The following is an 18,579-nucleotide window of genomic DNA, read 5'->3' as shown; positions in this document are numbered from 1 at the left end:
TAAATAAGTTTATTGTTGTGTAGTTGTGAAAAACATATATTTTATATAGTGCATCAGTTTAGATGATCTGTGAGTCTGTCCTTAAATATCTCCAATTCCTTAGATGAAAAGCTTAGGCAAAGACAAAGCATGTATGTCTACTCTGGGGTCAATTTAAAAGGACTGTATTGGTACAGCTGGTAAAATATGTACCATCTTTCTTTACATCCAATTACCTTTCTGTAACAGGAAGTCATCAATGCTTTGAAACAAACTTGGCATGTTTCCTGTTTTGTGTGTGTGGCCTGTGGAAAGCCTATTCGTAATAATGTTTTTCACTTGGAGGATGGTGAGCCCTACTGTGAGACTGGTAAGATCTTTAAGCTCATAGTTTCTTAAGTTGTAAATGAATATAAAACCCCTATATTGCTATCAATTTGAAAGAAAATGCTAAGCAAAATAGTATAGTTTTACTAAAGGTTTTATGAGCACCTAATGTTACTGTAAATATATAGCCAAAAAGTGTATAAAATTTTTATAGACTTTGTCAAAATCAGATATTACCAATTTCATTAAGAAAAATATATGTATAGGCAGTTACTTAGACTATTTTTCTTGAACCTCCTATAAGTTATGGATATAAGTCATATGGGATTGTATAGCTTAAAGCCTTCTTATACACTCCACTAGTGGATTTTGAGTGATTATAAACATGAGAAATGTTCAACTTTTGAATAGGATATTGATACGCTCTTGAAGGCAACTGCCTTGACAACAAATTGGAATCCTTTGTTATGTTTACTGAATGGCAAGGTTAATCATGGTTTGCTCCCTTGGTGAGAATATTTTTTAGAAAACAAGCTCTAAGTATTAATGCCAATCTACTACATTTGTGCTGATACCTAAACTCTAAACACTTCCTTTTCCTTCCCAAAAGTTGTAAGTGAGCTGTCATAGCACTTATTTATTAATGTTATTCTCACTTAGATATTACTATAAAACATACATCTTTCAAAAAATAAAATATTTTCCCTTTATTATGCCTCCACTTAGTACCACTGCATTTCCCCATGGGGTTTTATTGTAGTTCTGCTTTGCAGTTCAAAGGGTGGTACTGGACGAAGGGAATATTCCACAATACTCAAGTTAAAGAAGCAGTAAGCTTCTAATTTGAGGCTGTTGACCACGACTTGACCCTTTGCCCAATCTAATTAGTAAATTCTAACAGTTCTATCCCCAGTGGATATTGAATTGATCCATTTCTCTCACCTCAACTGTCCCCACTAAATCCAGTTCACTCTTATCCTTTGCCTGGGCATTATAATTGCCAGCTAAAATGGTTTATCTTCTTTCCCCCAACCCTCAGATAGCTGTAGTAATATTTTTTTGAATGTGAATCAGATTGTGCTTGATACCTTATGGCTTCCACTAGAGGAAAAACTATGGCCTACTGAGGATCTGTGTTGTTTCTGAACCTACTGAGATCTCCTGCCTCAAGGCCTTTGTACTTGTCTCTTTTGACTGGAATTTTCTTTCCCAGGTTTTCTGAAATGGTTCTTCCCCCTCTTTTATTTTCAAGTCTCAGCTCAGGTATTATCTCCTCATGGAGGCCTTTCCTAACCCCTTCTGTAATATAGTGTTAAACACCTCCCCCAATTATTCTCTATTGCATCACCCTTGTCTTTCCTTTATGATCCTTATCACAATCTGAAGTTGTTTGCTATCATTTATTTTTAAAACATAATTGATGACATCCTGATCCCAGTGAGAATATAAGCCCCATGTGGAGAACAACCACATCTGTCTTCGACAACATTGTGCCTCTAACCAGCACCTAAACCAGCACCCAGCACACAGTAGGACTCTGTGGGTGTGTGCTGAGCAGATGGCACCAAGGAGTATTGAGGATTGCTGAGAAAGGTGACTCAAGTTGCAGATGGCAGCTTACTTTCTCCTCTAGCCCAGATGGGATTAGAAGTGTCAAAGAGTGAACCATGAGTGAAAACACATAGTATGGATGGCGGAGGAACAGGACGGGGAGACCACTTTCTCCCCCACAAATCATCAAAAGAATATTTAAAAACGCTGAGTAAATTCCACAAAACAACTTATGAATGCCAGCAGAGGACATCAGGCACCCAGAAAAGCAGCTCATTGTCTTCAAAAAGAGGTAGGAAAAAATATAAAAGACAAAAAAAGAGACAAAAAGGTAGGGAGGGAGCTCCGTCCCAGGAAGAGAGTCTTAAAAAGAGAGAAGTTTCCAAACACCAGGAAACACTCTCACTGCCGAGTCTGTGGAGAGCCTTGGAAGCACAGAGGGCAACATAACAGGGAGCAAAAATAAATAATTAAAACCCACAGGTTACAGGCCCAACGGTAACGTCCCCAGTGGAGACGCAGCGCAGACGCCTGCGTCCGCCACTAGCAAGCGGGAGCTGGGCAGGGAGGCGCGGGCTGCATTGCTTTTTAAGGATCCAGCCCGAATGCCCTGAGGGTAACCAGAGCGAACTAACTTGGGCTAGCAAACCAGACTGTCGGATAGCTACCACGGGAAAAGCTCTAACATAAGACACTGCCAGGACCTTACACAGAACAAAGGACGGAACAGAATTAGCCAGCTGCAGACCATGCCCCTCTGGTGACAGGCAGCCAGAGCTGGAAGTGCCGGAAGGGGGGCAATCGCAGCCCTAGAGAGACATTATCTACCAAACTGCAAGCAGGTTTCTTTGCTAACTAAGACTTCTTGGGGTTCTGGACAGTCATCATCCGCCTGAGAAGGTGCGCCAGTTATACACCCAGAAAACTGAGCAGCAAGGACGGAAGAGGCGATAAGTTGCAGCGACCACACTCGTCAAACACCTGAGCTACTCGGACCTGGGAAGGGCACAAAACGCAGGCCCAACCGAGTCTGTGCTTCTGAGGACTACCTGAGTGCCTGAGCCTGAGCGGCTTAGACAAGGGAGGTGCATGCAGCCCAGGGCCGGCCTCAGACAGTTCCCAGTGGAGCAACCTAGAGCCTGAGCAGTGTGCGCCGTGAGCGGGGCAGGCCCAGTGTGGCGGAGACACTGCGAGCACACGCCAGTGTTATTTGTTTGCAGCATCCCTCCCTCCCCACAGCGTGACTGAACAACTGAGCCTAAAAAAGTGCCCACCACCACCCCCTAGTGTCAGGGCGGAAATCAGACACTGAAGAGACCAGCAAACAGAAGAAGCTAAACAGAGGGAACCGCCTTGGAAGTGAGAGGTGCAATACGTTAAAACCCTGTAGTTAGTACCGACTACATAGGAAGGGGCCTATAGATCTTGAGAAATATAAGCCGGACCAAGGAACTACCCGAAAATGAACTGACCCCACACTGCCCACAACAACACCAGAGAAAGTCCTAGATATATCTGTACTGTTCTTATGATCATTCTTTTTAACTTAAAAAAATTTTTAAGTCCTCTGTTACTCCTTTAATTTTCATTTTTATAACCTACTATTACTTTTCAAAAGAAAAGACCCTATTTTTAAAGCAAACTTCAGATATATATATTTTTTTTTTTAATAATTCTTGACTTTTTTTTTTCTTCTTCTTTTCTTTAATATTGTACTTTTGAAAATCCAACCTCTACTCTAGATTTTTAATCTTTGCTTTTTGGTATTTGTTATCAATTTTGTACCTTCAAAAACCCAATCTTCACTACCCATTTTTACTTGAGCAAGAATACTGGCTTGACTGCTCTCTCCTCCTTTGGACTCTCCTTTTCCTCCACCAGGTTGCCTCTGTCTCCTCCCTCCCCCTTCTCTTCTCTACCCAACTCTGTGAATCTCTGCATGTTCCAGATGGTGGAGAACACTTAGGGAACTGATTACTGGCTGGATCTGTCTCCTTTTCATTCCCCCTTTTATCCTCCTGGCCACCTCTGTCTCCTTCCTCCCTCTTCTTTTCTCTGTATAACTCCATGAACATCTCTGAGCAGTCCAGACTGTGGAGTGCACATAAAGAAGTGATTACTGACTAGCTTGCTCTCTCCTCTTTTGATTCCACCTCATCTCATTTGGGTCACCTCTAACTCCCTCCTCCCTCTTCTCTTCTCCATGTAACTCTGTGAACCTCTCTGGGTGTCCCTCACTGAAAGATGAAACTTTTCATCTTTATGTTTTATCAACGGTGCTATATAGAAGGAGAAGTCTTGAGACTACTGTAAAACTAAGACTGAAAACCAGAAGCAGGAGGCGTAAGTCCAAATCCTGAGAACATCAGAGAACTCCTGACTCCAGGGAACATTAATTGATAAGAGCTCATCAAACGCCTCCATACCTACACTGAAACCAAGCACCACCCAAGGGCCGACAAGTTCCAGAGGAAGATATACCACGCAAATTCTCCAGCAACACAGGAACACAGCCCTGAGCTTCAATATACAGGCTGCCTAAAGTTACTCCAAAACCACTGACATCTCATAACTCATTACTGGACGCTTCATTGCACTCCAGAGAGAAGAAATCCAGCTCCACCCACCAGAACACTGACACAAGCTTCCCTAACCAAGAAACCTTGACAAGCCACTGATACAACCTCACCCACAGCGAGGAAACTCCACAATAAAGAGAACTCCACAAACTGCCAGAATACAGAAAGGCCATCCCAAACGCAGCAATATAAACAAGATGAAAAGACAGAGGAATACCCAGCAGGTAAAGGAACAGGATAAATGCCCACCAAACCAAAAAAAAAAAAAAAAAAAAAAGAGGAAGAGATAGGGAATCTACCTGATAAAGAATTCCAAATAATGATAGTGAAAATGACCCAAAAACTTGAAATAAAAATGGAATCACAGATAAATAGCCTGGAGTCAAGGATTGAGAAGATGCAAGTAAGGTTTAACAAGGAAGAAGAAATAAAAACAGTCAATAGAAGAAATAAAAAGGAGTCAGTATATAATGAATACTGCAATAAATGAGATCAAACACACTCTGGAGGCAACAAATAGTAGAATTAACAGAGGCAGAAGATAGGATTAGTGAAGTAGAAGATAGAATGGTAGAAATAATTGAATCAGAGATGAAAAAAGAAAAACAAATTAAAAGAAATGAGGACAACCTCAGAGACCTCCAGGATGATATGAAATGCTCCAACATTCGAATTATAGGAGTCACAGAAGAAGAAGACAAAAAGAAAGACCATGAGAAAATCCTTGAGGAGATAATAGTGGAAAACTTCCCTAAAATGGGGAAGGAAATAATCACCCAAGTCCAAGAAAACCAGAGAGTCCCAAACAGGATAAACCCAAGGCAAAACACTCCAAGACACATATTAATCAAATTAACAAAGATCAAACACAAAGAACAAATATTAAAAGCAGCAAGGGAAAAACAACAAATAACACACAAGGGGATTCCCATAAGGATAACAGCTGATCTTTTAATAGAAACTCTTCAGGCCAGGAAGGAATGGCAAGACATACTTAAAGTGATGAAAGAAAATAACCTACAGCCCAGATTACTGTACCCAGCAAGGATCTCATTCAAATATGAAGGAGAAATCAAAAGCTTTACAGACAAGTAAAAGCTGAGAGAATTCAGCACCACCAAACCAGCTCTCCAACAAATGCTAAAGGATATTCTCTGGACAGGAAACACAAAAAAGGGTGTATAAACGAGAACCCAAAACAATAAAGTAAATGGCAATGGAATCATACTTATTAATAATTACCTTAAATGGGTTGAACGCCCCAACCAAAAGACAAAGACTGGCTGAATGGATACAAAAACAAAACCCCTACATATGTTGTCTACAAGAGACCCACCTTAAAACAAGGGACACATACAGACTGAAAGTGAAGGGCTGGAAAAAGATATATCACGCAAATAGAGACCAAAAGAAAGCAGGAGTGGCAATACTCATATCTGATAAAATAGACTTTAAAACAAAGGCTGTGAAAAGAGACAAAGAAGGCCACTACATAATGATCAAAGGATCAATCCAAGAAGATATAACAATTATAAATATATATGCACCCAACATAGGAGCACTGCAATATGTAAGACAAATGCTAACAAGTATGAAAGGGGAAATTAAAAATAACACAATAATAGTGGGAGACTTTAATACCCCACTCACACCTATGGATAGATCAACTAAACAGAAAATTAACAAAGAAACGCAAACTTTAAATGATACATTAGACCAGTTAGACCTAATTGATATCTATAGGACATTTCATCCTAAAACAATGAATTTCACCTTTTCCTCAAGTGCTCATGGAACCTTCTCCAGGATAGATCACATCTTGGGCCATAAATCTAGCCTTGGTAAATTCAAAAAAGTTGAAATCATTCCAAGCATCTTTTCTGACCATAATGCAATAAGTTTAGATCTCAATTACAGGAGAAAAACTATTTAAAATTCCAATATATGGAGGCTGAACAACACGCTTCTGAATAACCAACAAATCACAGAAGAAATCAAAATATGCATAGAAATGAATGAAAATGAAAACACAACAACCCAAAACCTGTGGGACACTGTAAAAGCAGTGCTAAGGGGAAAGTTCATAGCAATACAGGCATACCTCAAGAAACAAGAAATAAGTCAAATAAAAAACCTAATTACACACCTAAAGCAACTAGAAAAAGAAGAAATGGAGAACCCCAGAGTTAGTAGAAGGAAAGAAATCTTAAAAATTAGGGCATAAATAAATGCAAAAGAAACAAAAGAGACCATTGCAAAAATCAACAAAGCCAAAAGCTGGTTCTTTGAAAGGATAAATAAAATTGACAAACTATTAGCCAGACTCATCAAGAAACAAAGGGAGAAAAATCAAATCAATAAAATTAGAAATGAAAATGGAGAGATCACAACGGACAACACAGAAATACAAAGGATCATAAGAGACTACTGTCAGCAATTATATGCCAATAAAATTGACAATGTGGAAGCAATGGACAAATTCTTAGAAAAGTACAACGTCCCAAAAGTGAACCAGGAAGAAATAGAAAATCTTAACAGACCCATCAAAAGCACAGAAATTGAAACTGTAATCAGAAATCTTCCAGCAAACAGAAGCCCAGGTCCAGACGGCTTCACAGCTGAATTCTACCAAAAACTTAGAAAAGAGCTAACACCTATCCTACTCAAACTCTTCCAGAAAATTGCAGAGGAGGGTAAACTTCCAAACTCATTCTATGAGGCCACCATCATCCTAATACCAAAACCTGAAAAAGATACTACAAAAAAAGAAAACTATAGGCCAATATCACTGATGAACATAGATGCAAAAATCCTTAACAAAATTCTAGCAATCAGAATCCAACAACACATTAAAAAGATCATACACCATGACCAAGTGGGCTTTATCCCAGGGATGCAAGGATTCTTCAATATCCGCAAATCAATCAATGTAATTCACCAGATTAACAAATTGAAAAATAAAAGCCATATGATTATCTCAATAGATGCAGAGAAGGCCTTTGACAAAATTCAACATCCATTTATGATAAAAACTCTCCAGAAAGCAGGAATAGAAGGAACATACCTCAACATAATAAAAGCTATATATGACAAACCCACAGCAAACATTATGCTCAATGGTGAAAAATTGAAAGCATTTCCGCTAAAGTCAGGAAAAAGACAAAGATGCCCACTTTGACCACTACTATTCAAGAAAGTTCTGGAAGTTTTGGCCACAGCAATGAGAGCAGAAAAAGAAATAAAAGGAATCCAAATTGGAAAAGAAGAAGTAAAACTCTCACTGTTTGCAGATGACATGATCCTCTACATAGAAAACCCTAAAGACTCCACCAGAAAATTACTAGAGCTAATCAATGAATATGGTAAAGTTGCAGGATATTAAATCAACACACAGAAATCCCTTGCATTCCTATACACTAATAATGAGAAAGTAGAAAACGAAATTAAGGAAACAATTCCATTCACCATTGCAACGAAAAGAATAAAATACTTAGGAATATATCTACCTAAAGAAACTAAAGACCTATATATAGAAAACTATAGAACACTGGTGAAAGAAATCAAAGAGGACACTAATAGATGGAGAAATATACCATGTTCATGGATCGGAAGAATCAATATAGTGAAAATTAGTATACTACCCAAAGCAATCTACAGATTCAGTGCAATCCCTATCAAGCTACCGGCGGTATTTTTCACAGAGCTAGAACAAATAATTTCACAATTTGTATGGAAATACAAAAAACCTCGAATAGCCAAAGCAGTCTTGCAAAAGAAGAATGGAACTGGAGGAATCAACCTGCCTGACTTCAGGCTCTACTACAAAGCCACAGTCATCAAGACAGTATGTTACTGGCACAAAGACAGAAATACAGATCAATGGAACAAAATAGAAAGCCCAGAGATAAATCCACACACCTATGGACACCTTATCTTTGACAAAGAAGGCAAGAATATACAATGAATTAAAGACAATCTCTTTAACAAATGGTGCTGGGAAAACTGGTCAACCACTTGTAAAAGAATGAAACTAGATCGCTTTTTAACACCGCACACAAAAATAAACTCAAAATGGATTAAAGATCTAAACATAAGACCAGAAACTATAAAACTCCTAGAGGAGAACATAGGCAAAACACTCTCCGACATACATCACAGCAGGATCCTCTATGACCCACCTCCCAGAATACTAGAAATAAAAACAAAAATAAGGGGGGCAGTCCTAAGATGGCGGAGGAATAGGACGGGAAGACCACCTTCTCCCTCACAAATTCCTCAAAAGAACATTTCAGTGCTGAGCAAACTCCACAAAACAACTTCTGTAGGCTGGAAGAGGACATCAGGCAACCAGAATAGCAGACCATTGTCTTCAAAAACAGGTAGGAAAAAATATAAAAGACAAAAAAGGAGACAAAGGAGGTGGGGAGGGAGCTCCGTCCGGGGAAGGGAAGCCCGTCCCGGGAATGGAATTTTAAGAAGAGAGGTTTCCAAACACCAGGAAACACTCTCCCTGCCGAGTCTGTGGCGAGCCTTGGAAATACAGAGGGCAACGTAACAGGAAGGGAAAAATAAATAAATAATTAAAACCAAGAGATTACAAGCCCAACAGTAACTCCCCCAGCGGAAAAGCAGCACAGACGCCTGCATCCACCACTAGGAAGTGGGGCCAGGGCAGGGAAGCGTGGGAGGCACGGGCTGCAGTGCTTTGTAAGAATCAGGCAGGGACACCCCACGCGCAACCAGAACGATCTAACTTGGGCTAGCAAACCAGACTGTGGGATAGCTACCACGCGAAAAGCTCGAACATAAGACACCGCCAGGACGGAGCACAGAACAAAGGACAGAACAGAAAAAGCTGGCTGCAGACCATCCCCCGCCAGGGACAGGCAGCCAGAGCCATAAGGACTGGAAAGGGGCAATTGCAGCCCCGGAGAAACTTTACTTACCAAACTGCAAACAGGCTTCTTTGCTAAGACTTCTGGGGGTGCTGGACAGTCACCATCTGCCTCACAAGGGGCGCCAGCGGTCCACCCAGAAAACTGAGCAGCAGAGGCAGAAAAGGCGACAAGTCGCAGCAATCACGCTCGCCAAACTCCTGAGCTACTCGGACCCGGGAAGGGCACAAAACGCAGTCCCAACTGAATCTGTGCCTCTGAGGGCTACCTGAGCACCGAACCTGAGCGGCTTAGACCGGGGAAGTGCACGCAGCCTAGGGCCGGCCCCAGACGGTTCCCGACTGAGCATCGTAGAGCCAGAGCGGTTTCTACGCCGCGAGAAGTGACAGGTCCAGCGGGGCTGAGACACTGTGTGCCCACAACAGCGCTATTTGCAGCATCCCCCCTCCCCACAGCGCAACTGAACTAGTGAGCCTAAAAAACCAGCAAACAGAAGAAGTTAAACAGAGGGAACCGCCTTGGAAGTGACCCCACACTGCCCACAACATCAGAGAAGGGCCAGATATATTTTTACTATTTTTAAAATCATTCCTTTTTTTTTTCTTTTATTTTTTCTAACTTTTTTTTTTAATAGTTAAGTCTTCTATTTCTCCTCTAATTTTTATTTCTATAACCTATTATTAGTATTAAAAAAAAAAGACTCTTTTTTTTTTTTTTTTTTTTAAGGCAAACACCATATATAGTCTTTGGGTGGTTATTGGTGTGTGTTTTTTTTTTTAATAATTCTTGTGGCTTTTTTTTTTCTTTTTTTTTCTTTTTTCCTTTTTCCTTCTGCTTCTTTTCTTTAATATTGTATTTTTGAAAATCCAACCTCTACTCTAGATTTTTAATCTTTGCTCTTTGGTTTTTGTTGTCAATTTTGTACATTTAAAAACCCAAACTTCACTACCCAATTTTACCTGAGAGCGAGATTACTGGCTTGACCACTCTCTCCTCCTTTGGACTCTCCTTTTTCTCCACCAGGTGGCCTCTGTCTCTTTTCTCCCCCATCTCTTCTCTATCCAACTCTGTGAATCTCTGTGTGTTCCAGACAGTGGAGAACACTGAAGGAACTGGTTACTGGCAGGATTTGTCTCTCTCCTTCTCATTCCTCTCTCTTTTCCTCCTGGCCACCTCTGTCTACTTACTCCCTCTCCTCTTCCCTGTATAACTCCGTAAATACCTCTGAGCGGTCCATACTATGGAGCTCACATAAGGAAGGGACTGCTGGCTAGCTTGCTCTCTCCTCTTTTGATCTCACCGCATCTCATTCCAGTCACCTCTAACTACCGCCTCCCTCTTCTCTTCTCCTTGTAACTCAGTGAACCTCTCTGAGTGTCCCTCAATGTGGAGAAACTTTTCATCTTTAACCTAGATGTTTTATCATCGGTGCTGTATAGATGGAGAAGTCTAGAGGCTACTGTAAAAATAAAACTGAAAACCAGAAGCAGGAGGCTTAAGTCCAAAGCCTGAAAACATCAGAGAACTCCTGAATTCAGGGAACATTAAGCAATAGGAGCTCATCAAATGCCTCCATACCTACACTGAAACCAAGCTCCACCCAAGGACCAACAAGTTCCAGAACAAGACATACCACGCAAATTCTCCAGCAACACAGGAACACACCCCTGAGGTTCAATATACAGGCAGCTCAAAGTTACTCCAAAGCCTTTGACATCTCATAACCCATTACTGGTCACTCCACTGCACTCCAGAGAGAAGAAACCCAGCTCCAACCACCAGAACGCCAACACAAGCCTCCCTACCCAGGCAGCCTAGACAAGCCACTGATACAACCCCACTCACAGTGAGGAAGCTCCATAATAAAGAGAATTCCACAAATTACCAGAATATAAAAAGGCCACCCCAAACGCAGCAATATAATCAAGATGAAGAGACAGAGGAATACTCAGCAGGTAAAGGAACAGGAGAGTTGCCCACCAAACCAAACAAAAGAGGAAGAGGTAGGGAATCTACCTGAGAAAGAATTCCGAATATTGATAGTGAAAATGATCCAAAATCTTGAAATCAAAATGGAATCACAGATAAATAGCCTAGAGACAAGGATTGAGAAGATGCAAGTAAGGTTTAACAAGGACCTAGAAGAAATAAAAAAGAGTCAGTATATAATGAATAACGCAATAAATAAAATCAGAAACACTCTGGAGGCAACAAATAGCAGAATAACAGAGGCAGAAGATAGGATTAGTGAAATAGAAGATAGAATGGTAGAAATAAATGAATCAGAGAGGAAACAAGAAAAACGAATTAAAAGAAATGAGGACAATCTCAGAGACCTCCAGGATGATATGAAATGCTCCAACATTCGAATTATAGGAATCCCAGAAGAAGAAGACAAAAAGAAAGACCATGAGAAAATCCTTGAGGAGATAATAGTTGAAAACTTCCCTAAAATGGGGAAGGAAATAATCACCCAAGTCCAAGAAACCCAGAGAGTTCCAAATAGGATACACCCAAGGCGAAACACCCCAAGACACATATTAATCAAATTAACAAAGATCAAACACAAAGAACAAATATTAAAAGCAGCAAGGGGAAAACAACAAATAACACACAAGGGGATTCCCATAAGGATAACAGCTGATCTTTTAATAGAAACTCTTCAGGCCAGGAGGGAATGGCAAGACATACTTTAAGTGATGAAAGAAAACAACCTACAGCCCAGATTACTGTACCCAGCAAGGATCTCATTCAAATACGAAGGAGAAATCAAAAGCTTTACAGACAAGTAAAAGCTGAGAGAATTCAGCACCACCAAACCAGCTCTCCAACAAATGCTAAAGGATAGTCTCTAGACAAGAAACACAAAAAGGGTGTATAAACCCGAACCCCAAACAATAAAGTAAATGGTAACAGGATCATACTTATCAATAATTACCTTAAACGTAAATGGGTTGAATGCCCCAACCAAAAGGCAAAGACTGGCTGAATGGATACAAAAACAAGACCCCTCTATATGCTGCTTACAAGAGACCCACCTTAAAACAGGGGACACATACAGACTGAAAATGAAGGGCTGGAAAAAGATATATCACGCAAATAGAGACCAAAAGAAAGCAGGAGTGGCAATACTCATATCCGATAAAATAGACTTTAAAACAAAGGCTGTGAAAAGAGACAAAGAAGGCCACTACATAATGATCAAAGGATCAATCCAAGAAGAAGATATAACAATTATAAATATATATGCACCCAATATAGGAGCACCGCAATATGTAAGACAAATACTAACAAGTATGAAAGGGGAAGTCAACAATAACACAATAATAGTGGGAGACTTTAATACCCCACTCACACCTATGGACAGATCAACTAAACAGAAAATCAACAAAGAAACGCAAACTTTAAATGATACATTAGACCAGTTAGACCTAATTGATATCTATAGGACATTTCACCCCAAAACAATGAATTTTACCTTTTTCTCAAGTGCTCATGGAACATTCTCCAGGATAGATCACATCCTGGGCATAAATCTAAACTTGATAAATTCAAAAAAATCGAAATCATTCCAAGCATCTTTTCTGACCATAATGCATTAAGATTAGATCTCAATTACAGGAGAAAAACTATTAAAAATTCCAACATATGGAGGTTGAACAACACACTTCTGAATAACGAACAAATCACAGAAGAAATAAAAAAGAAATCAAAATATGCATAGAAACTAATGAAAATGAAAACACAACAACCCAAAACCTGTGGGACACTATAAAAGCAGTGCTAAGAGGAAAGTTCATAGCAATACAGGCATACTTCAAGAAACAAGAAATAAGTCAAATAAATAACCTAACTCTACACCTAAAGCAACTAGAGAAGGAAGAATTGGAGAACCCCAGAGTTAGTAGAAGGAAAGAAATCTTAAAAATTAGGGCATAAATAAATGCAAAAGAAACAAAAGAGACCATTGCAAAAATCAACAAAGCCAAAAGCTGGTTCTTTGAAAGGATAAATAAAATTGACAAACCATTAGCCAGACTCATCAAGAAGCAAAGAGAGAAAAATCAAATCAATAAAATTAGAAATGAAAATGGAGAGATCACAACGGACAACACAGAAATACAAAGGATCATAAGAGACTACTATCAGCAGTTATATGCCAATAAAATGGACAACTTGGAAGAAATGGACAAATTCTTAGAAAAGTACAATTTTCCAAAACTGAACCAGGAAGAAGTAGAAACTCTTAACAGACCATCACAAGCACGGAAATTGAAACTGTAATCAGAAGTCTTCCAGCAAACAAAAGCCCAGGTCCAGACGGCTTCACAGCTGAATTCTACCAAAAATTTAGAGAAGAGCTAATACCTATCCTACTCAAACTCTTCCAGAAAATTGCAGAGGAAGGTAAACTTCCAAACTCATTCTATGAGGCCACCATCACCCTAATACCAAAACCTGACAAAGATGCCACAAAAAAAGAAAACTATAGGCCAATATCACTGATGAACATAGATGCAAAAATCCTCAACAAAATTCTAGCAATCAGAATCCAACAATACATTAAAAAGATCATACACCATGACCAAGTGGGCTTTATCCCAGGGATGCAAGGATTCTTCAATATCCGCAAATCAATCAATGTAATTCACCAGATTAACAAATTGAAAAATAAAAGCCATATGATTATCTCAATAGATGCAGAGAAGGCCTTTGACAAAATTCAACATCCATTTATGATAAAAACTCTCCAGAAAGCAGGAATAGAAGGAACATACCTCAACATAATAAAAGCTATATATGACAAACCCACCGCAAACATTATCCTCAATGGTGAAAAATTGAAAGCATTTCCCCTAAAGTCAGGAACAAGACAAGGGTGTCCACTTTCACTGCTACTATTCAACATAGTTCTGGAAGTTTTGGCCACAGCAATGAGAGCAGAAAAAGAAATAAAAGGAATCCAAATTGGAAAAGAGTAAAACTCTCACAGTTTGCAGATGACATGATCCTCTACATAGAAAACCCTAAAGACTCCACCAGAAAATTACTAGAGCTAATCAATGAATATAGTAAAGTTGCAGGATATTAAATCAACACACAGAAATCCCTTGCATTCCTATACACTAATAATGAGAAAGTAGAAAACGAAATTAAGGAAACAATTCCATTCACCATTGCAACAAAAAGAATAAAATACTTAGGAATATATCTACCTAAAGAAACTAAAGACCTATATATAGAAAACTATAGAACACTGGTGAAAGAAATCAAAGAGGACACTAATAGATGGAGAAATATACCATGTTCATGGATCGGAAGAATCAATATAGTGAAAATTAGTATACTACCCAAAGCAATCTACAAATTCAGTGCAATCCCTATCAAGCTACCGGTGGTATTTTTCACAGAGCTAGAACAAATAATTTCACAATTTGTATGGAAATACAAAAAACCTCGAATAGCCAAAGCAGTCTTGCAAAAGAAGAATGGAACTGGAGGAATCAACCTGCCTGACTTCAGGCTCTACTACAAAGCCACAGTCATCAAGACAGTATGTTACTGGCACAAAGACAGAAATATAGATCAATGGAACAAAATAGAAAGCCCAGAGATAAATCCACACACATATGGACAGCTTATCTTTGACAAAGGAGGCAAGAATATACAATGGAGTAAAGACAATCTCTTTAACAAGTGGTGCTGGGAAAACTGGTCAACCACTTGTAAAAGAATGAAACTAGATCACTTTTTAACACCGCACACAAAAATAAACTCAAAATGGATTAAAGATCTAAATGTAAGACCAGAAACTATAAAACTCCTAGAGGAGAACATAGGCAAAACACTCTCCGACATAAATCAGAGCAGGATCCTCTATGATCCACCTCCCAGAATTCTGGAAATAAAAGCAAAAATAAACAAATGGGATCTAATTAAAATTAAAAGCTTCTACACAACAAAGGAAACTATAAGCAAGGTGAAAAGACAGCCTTCTGAATGGGAGAAAATAATAGCAAATGAAGCAACTGACAAACAACTAATCTCAAAAATATACAAGCAACTTATGCAGCTCAATTCCAGAAAAGTAAACGACCCAATCAAAAAATGGGCCAAAGAACTGAATAGACATTTCTCCAAAGAAGACATATGGATGGCTAACAAACACATGAAAAGATGCTCAACATCACTCATTATTAGAGAAATGCAAATCAAAACCACAATGAGGTACCACTTCACACCAGTCAGAATGGCTGCGATCCAAAAATCTGCAAGCAATAAATGCTGGAGAGGGTGTGGAGAAAATTAACCCTCCTACACTGTTGGTGGGAATGCAAACTAGTACAGCCACTTTGGAGAACAGTGTGGAGATTCCTTTAAAAATTGCAAATAGAACTACCTTATGACCCAGCAATCCCACTGCTGGGCATACACACCGAAGAAACCAGAATTGAAAAAGACACATGTACCCCAATGTTCATCGCAGCACTGTTTATAATAGCCAGGACATGGAAACAACCTAGATGTCCATCAGCAGATGAATGGATAAGAAAGCTATGGTACATATACACAATGGAGTATTACTCAGCCGTTAAGAAGAATACATTTGAATCAGTTCTGATGAGATGGATGAAACAGAGTGAAGTAAGCCAGAAAGAAAAACACCAATGCAGTATACTAACACATATATATGGAATTTAGAAAGATGGCAATGACGACCCTGTATGCAAAAACAGCAAAAAAGACACAGATGTGTATAACGGACTTTTGGACTCTGAGGGAGAGGGAGAGGGTGGGATGATTTGGGAGAATGGAATTGTAACATGTATACTATCATGTAAGAATCGAATCGCCAGTCTATGTCCGACACAGGATACAGCATGCTTGGGGCTGGTGCACAGTGATGACCCAGAGAGATGTTATGGGGAGGGAGGTGGGAGGGGGGTTCATGTTTGGGAACGCATGTACACCCATGGGGATTCATGTCAATGTATGGCAAAACCATACAGTATTGTAAAGTAAAATAAAGTAAAAATAAAAGAAAAAAGAAATGAAAAAATAAACCAAAAATAAACAAATGGGATCTAATTAAAATTAAAAACTTCTGCACAACAAAGGAAACGATAAGCAAGGTGAAAAGACAGCCTTCAGAATGGGAGAAAATAATAGCAAATGAAGCAAATGACAAACAGCTAATCTCAAAAATATACAAGCAACTCCTGCAGCTCAATTCCAGAAAAATAAACGACCCAATCAAAAAATGGGCCAAAGAACTAAACAGACATTTCTCCAAAGAAGACATACAGATGGCTAACAAACACATGAAAGATGCTCAACATCACTCATTATCAGAGAAATGCAAATCCAAACCACAATGAGGTACCATTTCACACCAGTCAGAATGGCTGCGATCCAGAAGTCTACAAGCAATAAAGGCTGGTGAGGGTGTAGAGAAAGGGAACCCTCTTATACTGTTGGTGGGAATGCAAACTAGTACAGCCACGATGGAGAACAATGTGGAGATTCCTTAAAAAACTGGAAATAGAACTGCCTTATGACCCAGCAATCCCACTGCTGGGCATACACACCAAGGAAACCAGAATTGAAAGAGACACGTGTACCCCAGTGTTCATTGCAGCACTGTTTACAATAGCCAGGACATGGAAGCAACCTAGATGTCCATCAGCAAATGAATGGATAAGAAAGCTGTGGTACATATACACAATGGAGTATTACTCAGCCATTAAAAAGAATACATTTGAATCAGTTCTAATGAGGTGGGTGAAACTGGACCTGATTATACAGAGTAAAGTAAGCCAGAAAGAAAAATACCAATACAGTATACTAACACATATATATGGAATTTATAAAGATGGTAACAATAACTCTGTATGCGAGACAGCAAAAGAGACACAGATGTATAGAACAGTCTTTTGCACTCTGTGGGAGAGGGAGAGGGTGTGATGATTTGGGAGAATGGCATTGAAACATGTATAATATCATATAAGAAACGAATCACCAGTCTAGGTTCGATGCGGGATACAGGATGCTTGGGGCTGGTGCACTGGGATGACCCAGAGAGATGGTATGGGAAGGGAGGTGGGAGGGGGGTTTAGGATTGGGAACACGTGTACACCCGTGGCAGATTCATGTTGATGTATGGCAAAACCAATACAGTATTGTAAAGTAAAATAAAGTAGAGTAAAAAAAATTCCCTTTGCAAAGAGAAAAAAAAAGAAAACACATAGTAAGGGTAGCTGCATAAAAGAAAATTCCCAATAAGTTCTAATTTAGTAATGATAAACATCTTGTCAAAACTGCTTTCTCCAGAAGGAAGACATTAAAACTTTATAACTGTGTCAAGTAAGAGGTGTTCTCTGGATAAGGAATTTTAGCATGAAGTCGTAAAATGGGAAGGAAAATATAGCAGAAGAAAAAAATGGCTAATATTGTTGTGATACAATCCAGCTAGGAACTCAGTCACAGCATTTATTCATGAAGGTTTCCTGTGACTTTTTTTTCTTCCTTACCAAGTAGATTTGCTGTGAAATTTTGCAGGAAAGAAGGTTTTTTCTTACGTTTTTCATGATTTATGTTCATTAGTCTTATTGTTTCTAGTTATTGGACCTTCTCATTTATTATATTGAAACAATATGCTTATTGATAACTTATCAGAGAACAGTGATCTTCATATACTTTTGGGCCTTTAATAAGTGGGACAGAACTGAGAAGTAACATATGGAAAAATATAATAAAGAATGTTAAGTTGTATATATAATGTTTTCTAAGGGTAAACTGAAATAAATTACACATAATGCTCAGGTCAGGTGTTATGCCATTTGAACATTTTTGTATATATCTTTATCATCTCATTTAATTCTCATTTTGTTGCTGCTCTCTGAAAGCTCTCATTCTACATCTTTGTCATGTTTCAATTACGTCTGCCCCACCCCTACCCCAATACAGATTATTATGCCCTCTTTGGTACTATATGCCGTGGATGTGAATTTCCCATAGAAGCTGGCGACATGTTCCTGGAAGCTCTGGGGTATACCTGGCATGACACTTGTTTTGTATGCTCAGTAAGTAAACTCCTGTTTCCCATTCAGAGGAGCACAGTATGGCCAGTTCTAGCCTGAGCACTAAATGGATATAACGGTTTTTCTAGCTATCAGTCTCTCAAACCTAGAAATGTTTTACAGTGGTTTTGAAAGTCAGGTTCATTAAAATTTTTGGTACTTTTCAAA

General features: G+C 39.1%; 1 protein-coding gene across 1 annotated transcript in view; it reads left to right on the top strand.

Moving 5' to 3' along the window:
- PDLIM5 (PDZ and LIM domain 5) overlaps positions 1-18,579 on the top strand; it is a 239,437-nt gene that overhangs the window by 218,968 nt on the left and 1,890 nt on the right. The window contains exons 16-17 of the mRNA XM_052641597.1: positions 229-349; positions 18,299-18,414. Coding sequence (XP_052497557.1) covers positions 229-349; positions 18,299-18,414 — 237 coding nt within the window. The remainder of the gene's footprint in view (positions 1-228; positions 350-18,298; positions 18,415-18,579) is intronic.

Source organism: Budorcas taxicolor, chromosome 6, assembly GCF_023091745.1.
Source record: "Budorcas taxicolor isolate Tak-1 chromosome 6, Takin1.1, whole genome shotgun sequence".
Lineage (NCBI taxonomy): Eukaryota > Metazoa > Chordata > Mammalia > Artiodactyla > Bovidae > Budorcas > Budorcas taxicolor.
The sequence above is the reverse complement of the archived record's forward strand: the minus strand, read 5'-3'. Positions and strand labels throughout refer to the sequence as shown.